This window comes from Podarcis bocagei (assembly GCF_964188305.1).
Source record: "Podarcis bocagei genome assembly, chromosome: 8".
NCBI lineage: Eukaryota > Metazoa > Chordata > Lepidosauria > Squamata > Lacertidae > Podarcis > Podarcis bocagei.
Genome location: NC_138133.1, coordinates 27,062,619 through 27,076,187, shown reverse-complemented (window position 1 = coordinate 27,076,187; position 13,569 = coordinate 27,062,619). Strand labels below are relative to the sequence as shown.

At 42.4% G+C, this 13,569-nt stretch overlaps 1 protein-coding gene across 1 annotated transcript in view; it reads left to right on the top strand.

Moving 5' to 3' along the window:
- F13A1 (coagulation factor XIII A chain) overlaps positions 1-13,280 on the top strand; it is a 74,013-nt gene extending 60,733 nt beyond the window's left edge. Inside the window, exons 12-15 of the mRNA XM_081206346.1 lie at positions 1,189-1,470; positions 7,362-7,522; positions 10,594-10,730; positions 12,577-13,280. Coding sequence (XP_081062472.1) covers positions 1,189-1,470; positions 7,362-7,522; positions 10,594-10,730; positions 12,577-12,724 — 728 coding nt within the window. The 3' untranslated portion in view covers positions 12,725-13,280. The remainder of the gene's footprint in view (positions 1-1,188; positions 1,471-7,361; positions 7,523-10,593; positions 10,731-12,576) is intronic.
- The last annotated feature ends 289 nt before the right edge of the window (positions 13,281-13,569 follow it).

Below are 13,569 nucleotides of genomic sequence, written 5' to 3'. Positions count from 1 at the left end.
CCCCCTCCCCCCCGCCACCTATTGTCCCTTCAAAGCAACTTTCCTCAGTGATTACATTCGGACAATAGCACCACAGCTTAATAAGCTGGGATATGAGCAAGTCTTATGGGTGTTCATCCAGCCCTTGAGCTCCTCTTTTGCCAAGAGCAAATAAACAAGGAACTCTTCAACTAGCGAGTTCATCTGATTAATCTGAACCAGAAAGCTGTGGTTCAGAAGCTGCCTTGATAGTCCAAAGTTGTTAACTACAGTTTCCAGGTACAATGAAACAGGAAACTATTGCTAATTGGAGAGTTCCAGGTTTGTTTGTTGGTTTGTTGGTTTGTTGGTTTGTTTGCATGCTCATGCAAAGAAAAGAACAGAGGGATGGCATGCACACCCACAAGGCTAGTTCATATCTTAGCAGGCTTATAATTTTCTGAGCCTGCTGAGACACCAGAACTGGCCCAAAGAGACCTAGTGATTTGAACCTGGAACTCCCAATATTTAGTCTGACATGCTAAGACGCTGCTGACTCTGATGAGGCACCTGAACAACTGTCAGGTATGTTTCTTCCAGCAAGGGCCAGATTTAGCCTATGGCCCACCAACAGCTGAGTTTGATGCCCCTTTTTGCTTAAAACCCCTTTCTAACCCACTTACATGGTGCCTAGCTCTTCTGTGAATCTTCACTTTAAGTCTTTGATCCTAACTTTAAAAAACTATATTTATATCACTGTACTTCAACATATCTATCTCCTATTATCCTCATGTCTCTCCCTCTTCTTTCTCCATTGCCTCTGGCATTTTTCATCCTTAGATTTTGTAGACCATATAAATATGCTTTGAGTGATAAGAGGAGTTTGAGAACGTTGGCTGCCATTTTTAGTTAACCATAGTTCGCCACATCGTCTGGATCTGTAACTGTAGCTAAACTGAACTAAGTTTCGTTTCAACAAGCCAGCTTCAGAAACTATAATTTGAAGTTGGGCTTGTTTATAATTAACTCGAGTTTAGTGCTAACCACAGTTTACCATACCAAATGGCACGGCAAACTGCGGTTAAAGGAAAGAGAAACACTTCTCCCAGGGAGAAGGAGAGCACATGAGTTCACTGTGGTTCTTTATTGCTCATGGTTGAGCATGATGTGGGAACATGACCAGTGATTCACATGTTTTTTAAAAAAACCTATTTTCCATTTGTTTTGCAGGCACAGATGAAGAACGACTGGCCCTGGAGACTGCCCTGATGTATGGTGTTAAAAAATCTCACACCCAGGATGTTGTGTCTACCGCGGAGGTTGACATGGACTTTTCAGTGGAAGACTCAACAATTGGCAGTGACATCACTGTTAACATTACTTTTCGAAACAACACCCCAAATCTGTACACTGCTACATCTTACCTTTCTGGCAACATTGTGTTCTATACTGGAGTCCCAAAGGCTGAATTCAAGAACCACAGTTTTGATGTGAAACTGGAACCCATGAAAGGTAAGGCAAGAATATGTTTCTGCATTTTAATGGTGTGTCATTAATTAAAACATATAGCTCCACCCCTTTTTTCAAGGCTCACAGTAGAACATGATGCAAGAAACCAAAGGAAAATGTTTTATGTATTTAAAATGTTCAAAGCATCTTACAGCAACTGTAATATAATACGTATGCTCTGTATAATGAAATACTTAATATATTGACAACATGTAAAAATTCAATTTAATTAAAGGGTTTTAAAAAGCTCAGGATTAGCAGCAACAGAAGGGAAGCAGCAGCAAACAGTAGAGACAGAATTACACAAAAGCCAGTTAGAATGGAACAGTCTTCATCTGGTATAAGGCCAGCCCTACCATTAGACAGAGTGCCTCAGATGCTGGTACAAGGCAGGCAAGGAGTAATAGTAACGCATTGAAGAATAGAACTGTATGTGTCATGCAGCCTGACCTGCCATAGGCATGAACAGCACATTTCATTAGCGTGTGCACCCTACATACTTGTACACAAGGGACATTATTTTTATTCCTCAAACAACAAACTCAGCCGCTTTAATCTTTAATCAGTTAATGAGCTGATCCAAACTGACCCAAACAGTTTAAGGTTTCTTCATCTTCCTGCCACAAAAGCAGCCTCTCACCCAGACAGATCTTTCTCCACGGAAGGTGGAGCTCAGATGGAGACAGAGCCACGAGACCGAGACAGATGCAGGCAGAAAAAAAAGGCTAGAATGGATCTGCCTCCGTCTTTCTCTGGAAGCAGTGTTGGGGTGATTGGCTGCAGCAGCAGGGAGGAGGATTCTTACAGCCACTACTGGAGCCAAGCATCCCACTGCCACTTCCAGACACAGGCAGAAGCTGCAGGTCCATTCATTCCAGGTTTTATGCTGCCTGCATCTCTCTGTGTCTTCTGCCCTCCTCCTCCTCAGTTCGGCTACCGCCACTTCTCCTGGATCATGGCAGCTAAGGCAGCTGGGTTTCCACTCTGTGTTCTCTCCTCCATGCCACGATTCCCAGTTTTTTAATACATTAAAAAAACCTGATGCACGTCAGTGCTAACCTACATCTAAGTTTGCCTTCTGCCTTCTGATGTAGTGGAGTGCCTCTGTGGTGACCTATGGGGGACCTGCTGCAATATTATTATTATTATTATTATTATTATTATTATTATTATTATTATTTTGAAAAGTAGCAAAGACACTGGGGATTGCAGGCTATTGTGGGGATGTCCCCAGAGTTGTGCACCTCTGAATGGGTTGAGGGAGTGAGCCTTAAAATCATGATGAAATCACATGGGTTGGATGTACTCACATCCACAAGGCCTTGCAGAGGTGTCAGGCTTTGGGGGATCGGCTTCCTCCTCTGTGGCAGTAAATAAGCAGATCAAACGAAAGGAAAGTGTTACCAGTTAGTTTCTTTAATAATCACAGTGAGAGACAAAAGAAAGCGTCTCCCTAGAATGGCGGTGCTCCCAATTAAGGCTTACCCCCCCTCCATCCCTATTAATCTGCGTCACTCCTGCATTTTGTAATCTGAGTTTGTAGCTTCTGCGCTTTCTGTTCTGACATTCTCTGAGCTCTCTGTGTCCTTGGGGATTGTGAGGGGGGGGGAGGAATGCTGTCCAGAGACTGTGAATCTGTTAACCCACTCTCTTCCCGTGTTTCTTCTCCTAACTGTTCCCCATCCAGTATTTCCCAGCTTCTGCCTTCTGAACTATGCCCCTTTGCAAACCACTGTTCCAAATCTATACTGTCCTCCTGCTCCTGGGAAGATTCAGGGTCAGGGGGAAGGGCGGCTCCCACCATTATTCCTCAGTGCAATTCCTCCTCAGCATGGTCCCTGACAATAGGTATCAGTTCACACAAAACATTTCTTTGCATAGAGGCAGAGGTTCCTGAAAGCCAATGGCTTGGATTGCTCCTACAACTTACCCACATGCATAGCCTATGCATGGAAGGCAGAGTTGAACAACCCGTCTTGTTACATGTTGGCCAGACTTTTTGATAAGGTACAAATGAAGAGGAACCCTACAGTGATCTATGTGCATTTGGGTACAGTCACACACACACACACACACACACACACACGATGATAAGTGCTGTTATGGAAAGAAAGGAGCAAAGCACGTTTTCAAACAGAAACTGCGCACATGGTCTTCCAAATCATGATGAAAGGCATTGTGTAGGTGGAAATCAAGTTTAAGAATCTGAATACTTCAAATGTCTTCAAAGGGGCTATCAGTTCTGTTCAGCTAAATTTAGCTTTTTAAAGGACAGTAGGCACACAGGCACTGCTCAGGAGAGAAGGGGGGGAGGTCATTCACTTTGTTTCCCCACAAGGGAGTCTTTGTCAGGAATGCCTATGTTTTTTTCTGGCAACTCTCAGACTGTACGTTATGAAATGGCCTTGTGGAGTTTGAGGTTTCCCTGGGTTAAAAGTGACTCTTTGACCAGTATCAATATGATTGTTAGCTATTGTGAGATATATAAAACACAGAAGAAAACCTAACAATTATTCTTTAAAAATATATGGCTGTTTTAAAAAAATTACCACTGAAAGCAGCCCTTTAAAAGTTGCTAAGAATCTTGCCCCTCTCTCAATGGAAGCTCTTTGGCCAGTCTCAGACAGGGCCTTCTGGCGGTTCCCTCGCTGCGAGAAGTCAAGTTACAGGGAACCAGGCAGAGGGTCTTCTCGGTTGTGGCGCCCGCCCTGTGGAATGCCCTCCCACCAGATGTCAAAGAGAAAAACAACTACCAGACTGTTAGAAGACATCTGAAGGCAGTTCTGTTTAGGGAAGCTTTTAATGTTTAATAGGTTATTGTATTTTAATATTCTGTTGGAAGCCGCCCAGAGTGGCTGGGGAAACCCAGCTAGATGGGCGGGGTATAAATAAATTATTATTATTATTATTATTATTATTATTATTATTATTATTATTATTATTATTATTATTATTATCTGAAATGGCACTCCATTTGAGGACACTTGTTGTCTCTCCTGGCTTTGCTTTCCCAGTCCTAAGCAGAACTAGCAACTTCCTGGTCACACTCCGAGTCTCCTCTACATGTACAGTCCTATGTGGTCTGTATTGTATTTGCTGCCACTTCAGTATGGCATACTTCTGTTGCAGATATTAATATTGTGCAGTTTGAAGCAACTGGAAGCATAAGAACTGACTCCTTTTGGGATTGAATCGTTCTCCAGCTCCATAAAAATAATATTCAAACTTTTACTGGCAGAACTCTTCAAAAAACAAAACATAAGCATCAAAGATACATCACAAAATATCCATACAATGTCTTGTGCTGTCTAGCACAGGCTCGGCATCTTAGAAAATATAAAATAATCCAAACAGACCTACAGTGGTACCTCGGGTTAAGTACTTAATTCGTTCCGGAGGTCTGTTCTTAACCTGAAACTGTTCTTAACCTGAAGCACCACTTTAGCTAATGGGGCCTCCTGCTGCTGCTGCGCCGCTGGAGCACGATTTCTGTTCTCATCCTGAAGCAAAGTTCTTAACCTGAAGCACTATTTCTGGGTTAGCGGAGTCTGTAACCTGAAGCGTATGTAACGTGAGGTACCACTGTATAAGCAAAGTTCTCTCTCTCTCTCTCTCTCTCTCTCTCTCTCTCTCTCTCCCTCCCTCCCTCCCTCCCTCCCTCCTTCCTTCCCTCTCCCTCTCTCTTTCCACAGCCTGCATTCCAGCCTCCATTGGCCTTTGGCTGTTTATTCTCCCTTCATTTGCATCCTTTTATTCTCTGTCCCTGTTGTCTTTGTCCATGGAGTTTTCTTGGCAGGGATACTGGAGTGGCTTGCCAGTTCCTGCTCCAGGTGGATCACGTTTAGTCAAAACTCTCCACTATGACCTGTCCATCTTGGGTGGCCCCGCATGGCATAGCTCATAGCTTCTCTGAGTTATTCAAGCCCCTTTGCCACAACAAGGCAGTGATCGACAGAGGACAAGATGGTTGGACAGTGTTCTCGAAGCTACCAACATGAATTTGACCAAACTGCGGGAGGCAGTGGAAGACAGAAGTGCCTGGCGTGCTCTGGTCCATGGGGTCACGAAGAGTCGGACACAACTAAATGACTAAACAACAACAACAACATTCTCTGTCCCCAGAGAAATACTATCAAACACCACCCTTTCAAGTTGGTGAATTTGCAACTTAATACCTTTGTCACCTGATCTAACAGTTTAGAATAATAGAAAACTATCCACAGTTATTCATTAACCCATTAAGGAGCTCAGAATCCATTAGAAAACAATCGTGGGAAGAACCCCAATATTAGCAATACACATTTAGCCATTTTTCATTTTAAACCTTCATTAATACACATACCTTTTCTTTCTTTGTGAATTAAATCAATTATACTTAACAACTTCTTAGGATGGTTAGGTTTGCAATCTTCTTCTCAGACTTCCAGAGGTCTATTCTTCCGAGTCTGTTGTGCCAAAAAACAATAAAAGAGGCTAGTAGCCACCTTAAAAATGGACAGATTTGTTTTGGCATAATATGTAGCCTACAAAATCTTATGCCACAATAACTTTGTTAATCTTCAAGGTTTCACGAGACTCCCTGTTGGTTTTATCTTGAAATGTTTCTCCCACTCAATCTTTTCCATAGTGTGAAAATATAAGATTCGCTCATGCCTCCCCCCCCTTTTTTTTTGGTGGAAGCAGGGAGTGTTAGACATGACTATTTCTAAGTTTCATCTAAGGTTAAGACTTAGAGGGGTATTGTGTAATTCCTTTGCAGCAGAGGGGCCACATCAAACAGCTCCTGACAGGTCTCGGAAATCTAGGTCAGATGGTTGCCTGGGAATAGTGATAAGAATGAAAGCAGGGGCTCCATTTTGATGTGGGTGGAACAAAGAGGGAGAATCAGCACATCTTTTTCACATGGCAGCCTCAGTGTGAAGGGTTAGGATTTTTGTTACATCTGGAAATGTAGCTAGAGGTCAGAAGCACAGTTCTGCTCTTTGTGGCTGCTGACCAGCTCTGCAACTCTGGAAAAAAATCCTATCCTATTATCATCCTAGGAGACGCATGTCTAAAAACAAAAAAAAAAAACCCCTTCTATTATAGGGATTCAAACCTCACAAGAGTATGGATGGGGGAGAAAGTCAATTAAGTTCACGTTTAAGGGTGAAACTACTTAACTTACACTTTAGGAAAGAGTACGCAAACCAAAAACATGCGATTCTCAGAATTTTGCAGTGCGGTTCTTGGGTCAAGCAGTGTGTGCAAAAATTCACGTACTGGGATAAAGTGTACACATAAATGCATGTATAGTGCAAACAGCAAAAAAATTAAAAAATTAGTAGAAGCTGCTTTTCAAAAATGTGCAGACTAGGCAAAATTGCATAGAAAAATGTGTCCATTGGAAGAAACTCACACTAAAATGCTGATGGGTTTTCACGATGACCTTTTTAAAAAAGGGAAAGGGAAGGAAATCGCAAACTGGTGTGGAAATGTGGAAAACGGAACTTGAGAACAGAAACCGAAATTGCCAGTTTGACCCATCCTTACACAAGGGGAAAGTGCCTCTCCAATGAAATGCCTTCTGCGTCAGGGGCTAACTTCCTATTACCGACACTCCTAGCTGCAGAAATGGATTTATTTTCATGGGTTAAAAAATGATCTAAATTTACATTGTATCCCCCCCCCCATGTCACTGCTGTGTTTAGATCACAGCAAACAATCCAGCAGTTCTACAACTGGAAGCTTCCTTGTGCCTTTGAAAGCTTTGACCCTCCCTGTGAGCAGCATCTTTATTGCATCTGATGGCCTATGGGTAATACGACATCAGCAGGACTGGAAGTAATAACTGGCAACTATATTGCTTTCAGGCTTCAGTTGTGTTTTCTCTGTTTGTTTGTTCCTCTTGTCAGCTCAAACTGTCGAGGTGCTAATCAAGTCGAGCGAGTACATGAGCCAGTTGCTGGAGCAAGCCTCCCTGCATTTCTTTGTCACAGCCCGCGTCAAAGAAACAGAGAAGATCCTGGCCAGGCAGAAGAGCACTGTGTTGAAAATACCCCAGCTGCTCCTTAAGGTCAGTTTCAGGGATGGCAGCAGGTTGAGGAGGACGGGCATCGATTTGATTCAGGACACATTTTTAAAAGGACAACCTAGCTAATTTGCGCTTTCTGAAACAATAAGTAAAGGTAAAGGGACCCCTGACCATTAGGTCCAGTTGTGACTGACTCTGGGGTTGCGGCGCTCATCTTGCTTTATTGACCAAGGGAGCTGGCGTACAGCTTCCGGGTCATGTGGCCAGCATGACTAAGCCACTTCTGGTGAACCAGAGCAGCCCACAGAAACGGCGTTTAACTTCCCACTGGAGTGGTACCTATTTATCTACTTGCACTTTGACGTGCTTTCAAACTGCTAGGTTGGCAGGAGTTCTGAAACAATACATGAACCCAAAACACAGTTGTCCTTCAAAATGCTCCAGATTTCGCAATGCAGTCCTCCAGCCAACTAACCTGTATAAAAATGCATATCCTTGGGTAAAGTCTATTGGCAAAACCTATTGGTGTTTCGCAACTTTCTGACTACAGTGGTACCTCGGGTTAAGTACTTAATTTGTTCCGGAGGTCCGTACTTAACCTGAAGCACCACTTTAGCTAATGGGGCCTCCTGCTGCTGTTGCGCCGCCGGAGCACGATTTCTGTTCTTATCCTGAAGCAAAGTTCTTAACCTGAAGCACTATTTCTGGGTTAGCTGAGTGTGTAATCTGAAGCGTATGTAACCTGAAGCATGTGTAACCCGAGGTACCACTGTAGTTGCAGGACCTTAGCCAGACCTAGCAGAGTAAACGCAGAGTTCATGAAAGCAATTGGCAACTTGGCTGCAGACAGGATGGACGAAGCAGGAACCAGGAACTTGTAGTTAGGTGTTTATTATATACAGTGGACTATATACAGGAACAGAACAGAACACAGATTTTTAGCTAGCTCTCTCATACACGACTCACAACTCCTGAACTCGAACTTGTACTAACACACATTCCAGTTAGTAGGCCATTAATCATTATTCCCGTGAGAGAGCTTGACCAATCATGGAGCTGTCTCCATGCCTCTGTATCACCAGGCAGACTTACTCCTTCACATTGCCCTGGCTGTCGGCCAAACTCTAATTGACTCTGTGTGTGTAGCTGCACGTATGCAGATTCCCAACAATGTCTTCATGAAAATATACTGGTGAAAATAGCATACAGAAACGCATTATGTTTGGGGGGATATGTGTCTATCTGGAGAGGTTTGCACGAAACTGCCGGTGGATTTTCATGAGGACTTATTTAAAAAATATATATTCAGAAATTGATGTGGCAATGTGAATAACTGACTTTAAGAATGGAAAAAATGAGAAACTTGGAAGAAATCAGAATTGACAGATTCACCCATCCCCAGCAAAGAGACCAGTGCTGCTGTTCTGATTCCAGATTTATTCTGAGTCTTGGTTCATCTGCCCATTGAGGCTTGGTATACAGTACTAGAAGATAAAGTGAGATGGTTAAGGAAGCTCCAGAATCTGATAGGGAATATATTATTCATTTTGGTTGCATATCCTGTCTTGCTTGCATAATGGAACCCAAGATGGGGTCCAAGTGGTTACCAGGTAATCACCCATCCAGGCACTGAACAGACCTGGATCCACTTCAGCAAAGTGGTGGCCTCATACATGGCAATACTTTGGTTTGGTAACCTATGGACCCTCCAGATGTTGTTGACTCCCTTTAGTCCCAGCCAGCATGGCCAACAGTCAGGAATAATGGGAGGGGTCCTCCAGCAACATCTGGAAAAACACACAAGTTCCTCAACTGTAGCTTGAGGGCGCACGCCAGAGTGACTATAGCACGTTTTCAGGCAACAGTCGTACAGGCTATGAGAAGTATGCATGCACCAAAAGAAGCACACTATGTTCCACAAATACAAGCTCAGCAAATCTTGGAAGTTTGATGGGAAAGGGCTTCTTCTCATCAAACACCAAGGTTGGTTCAAAACTCTCCTCCAGCCGCAGCCATTGTGTATTTAATTAGCCTGGACAAATGTTGACTGGCAGTGTCCTCAAATGATATAGTGTGTCTTTTCCGAGCATTTTGCAGAGGAAGCCAATAAGTCAAATAAACTTTGCTTTTGAGCTTGTATCTTCAGTAACCACATTTTAAAAATGTATAATCCTTTTATTTATTTATTTATTTATTTATTTATTTATTTATTTATTTATTTATTTATTTATTTATTTATTTATTTATGGCCAAAGTTGAACAGCATATATCATCTTCCCTGGGTTAAGCCTCCTAGATTGCTCAGGTCTCCCCTTCTGCTGTGAAGTAGGAATAGTAAACTTGCTGAATGGAAAGCAAAATCCAAATAAACACACCATTGGACTTACCTGGCCAGCTTTGTTACCCATCATTACTGCACTTCCTTTGCTTTCTGGAAGTCTTCTTCAAGCACGAGGGCAAGGAATCAATGGTTAGCGGAGAAAAGAAACCTGACACCCCTGGTTTCTGTCAAAAGAGTATCATGTGTATCTGAGTATGAGGGGAGGAGAGGTAAGAAATTCTGAATACAAACTCAAATTGGTTCCTTCCGTGGAGCAGCTTGCCGTCTGATTCAACTGAGAGAACATGATCCCTCTCTTTAAAAAAAAAGAAAGAGAAAAAAGACCAGGGTGGAAGAAATGAAGGTTTAATATAATTCATAAAGCCGTAACAAGCATAGGCTGAACTGACTTATTCTCATGTGCTAAGATAAATGTGACATACCACAGATGTTGCCATGAATTATGCATTGTGCAGCGTGACAGCATTTTTCTTTCTTCCCTTTTTATTTCAAAAGTGCTAATTCCTTCTGTCCCTGTCAGACAAAAGACTCGCCAGACCACAGGAGGTATTGCCAGGGTGAGGTCTAAGGGTTATCATCCTGTGCTTGGAAGTCCAATAGCAATCTTCCTCCTCCTCCTCCTCTACCACATAGACGTTTTCATGAAAGCCAAAATGAGCCATTTGGTTGGATCAAATGCAACACAAACGACCATTCATGTTAAATATACATTAATATATACTTGTTTACATATTTAAGTTCATCTGATTTTTGATTTGCATCCTTTCCACAGGTTCCTGGGGAAAAGGTAGTTGGCAAGGAAATGGCAGTGATAGTGGAATTTGCCAACCCACTGAAACAGAAACTCACTGATGTCTGGGTCCGTCTTGATGGGCCTGGTCTACTGAAACCAACCGCAAAGCTGTTTAGGTAAGAAATCTGTGGTTATAGCATTGGCTGCCCAACCTGCGTTTTCACAGGAATATGAACACTTACAGCAGGTTGGTCCAAACGTTTTTCAAAGAGGGCCTGATTTGATGAAGTGAACATGCGTGAGGACCTACCAAAGGGCCGACCAGAGAGTTGTTGAGCTTTTTTTGGGATTTTACTACAGGAAATAAACTGCCAGGGGCCGGATTAAACTGACCGGCAGGCTGGATTAGGCCCCCGAAACAGACTTTGGACATGCCTGACTTACAGTGACGCAATGCATGCTGGTGCAATATAAAACATAACACTGTCATAGTATCTCCCTGAGGTAATCTAAGATTGCAATCCTAACTGCATTTATCTGGGAGTAAACACCATTGAATTCAACAGATCTTACTTCTGAGCAGACGTGGTTAGGCTTGCAGTCTAAAAGTGTGAACTGTGATCCAGGAAGTGCACAGCACAATCCTGATCATGTCAATTCAAAAATAAATCCTATTGAATTCAGTAGGGCTTAGTTCCAGGTTAGTGGGGTTAGGATTGCAACCTAACTCATGAAGCCGCTTGGAAAACTAGTATCTCTTGGTCTTTCCCCCACCATCTTTAGTATGAAGATAGTCATACTAATTTGCCTTACAAGCGAAGGCTGCTAACAATGTTTATAAAGTGGTCTGACTGCTATAAAGGCTGCTATATAAATGCTATGATGGTTTTCTTTCATAGTGATTTGACGGACTTGATGGGCAAGTCTTGTTTTTTGCACTCATCAGATTTTTATTTTAACAATAAATGAATAGTTCCGGTAGGTTTCTGGATTTGGGCAATTTCAAAATCTTCTCTGAAACCAAGAGAACTAGAAGCTGCCTTTGAGAAAAAGAAGTACCACTCTAAAAGCTGGGGTTCTTGGGCTTGCATAATAACACATAGTGCTGATTGAGTTCTCATTTGGCTTGGATAGAAGCTTCAAGTTATACTTGGAGAAAACAAATCGTAGCAGATTATTTAAATAATAATCCCATTTGTTTTTGTGGATAGAAGATGATAAATGACCAGTCAATGTTGATGGCTTAGCACATTACTGAGAATCATCCATCACTAAGGTTACTCCGGGCAAATGGAATTAGTGAAGTTTTATTCCATTAGCCAAAAAAATTAAAATTAAAATAATCCTTTGGGATATATCGCAGGGTTTTTAAAAATTATCTCCGGACAATGTCCTGTTGGAAGTGCACCCTCTAGTCTTCTATAACATATTATTATTTTCGCTGCAAAATGATATTCTGGGGGGACACTTTTATGTAATACTGACCAGGTTATTTTTTTGTCATCTTGCTAGGGTTGAGATATTTGAAGGGTGGTTTCCCCCCTCCCAAAGCACAGAGTCAGTGTTAGAGAAAACACCTTTTCAGAATTGCTTATAATTAAGTGACATAACAGATAGCACACTCTTCTTCAAGGAATGGATTTGCCCCATCTTCATTTATCCACAAAACAACCCTGAGAGGTAGGTTCGGCTAAGGGACAGGGACTGGCCCAAAATGACCCTACAAGCTTGATGGCTGAACCCTGGTGTCAACACTCTCATCACCATACCACACTGCCTCTCAGTTAACTTTAAACAATTCTCTTTGAGTTGTCCACTTTGCCTCTGAATGACAGCTGTGAATTTTCTAGGGGTATTCTGATGTATCCCCTCCCCTTTAGGACAAAAAAAACCCCTCTTGGGATAGGTCATTTCTTTAAAACATAGGTTATCTTTTCTATCACCAAGATACTTACTCATGTATTACAGTTCAGATTTATGGCCCATCTACCACCATGTTTACACTATTCTTTCTCGCTGCAGAGAAGTTCCAAGGAATTCAACCTTGACCTGGGAAGAAAAATGTGTTCCAAAGCGGTCCGGCCCCCGAAAGCTGATTGCAAGTTTGAATTGCGATGCTCTCCGACATGTCTATGGCGAGCTGGATGTTAATATTGAAACTGCTGTGTGAAAGGCTTTCTCCTTCTTTCATCCCTACCCCACCCACCCCCCACCCCCCACATTGTATTTCAGAAATTTCATTACTGGGAAACATAAAGTAGAAGTATCTACCCTAATCCGAATTAATTCATAATCCAAATCTTGTATGTATACATTGTGTGTGGCTACTTGGATGGTTACTCCTTATTTTGCCGTTTCCTTTTGAAAAGCTATCCTACAAAAACCCTGAAACCACACTCTTTAAACACCCAGACTTTTAAAAGGGTGGGTGGCAACAACATGCATTGAGAAATTATCTTGCTCCAACGTAACTTAAGATGGAAAAGAGCAGCACAATAGCAAAATAGGTCTCTTCCATGCCTGTGCCCATGTTTTTCAGGCGAGAAATGTGGTGGTAAATTTCATTTGCATCCTGCTGGTACTCCAAAGAGTTCAGGGTTGGAATTATGGTTCCCCCCACCCATTTTATTTAGGTTAGACTTAGGGGTCATGATGGGCCAAGGTGAGCTTCATGGGCTAGCTAGCCTATTCAAAGGCCTCCTGCATTCTATTCCAACTCTCTAGCCTCTATACTACAATTGTACCTGTCCTAGCTTCATGCACACTGTTCTTTTATGCCCAGATCTGTCACTGAATTGCCTATACAGTGGTACCTCGGGTTACAGATGCTTCAGGTTACATACGCTTCAGGTTACAGACTCCGCTAACCCAGAAATAGTACCTTGGGTTAAGAACTTTGTACGTAACCAGAGGTCCCACTGTATATATATCCAGTGATGGAAGGTAACTAAACATTGCCACCAGAGGTGTCAGCTTGTGAGGGTGATTGGGGGCTCAACATCATGCACGTTTCAT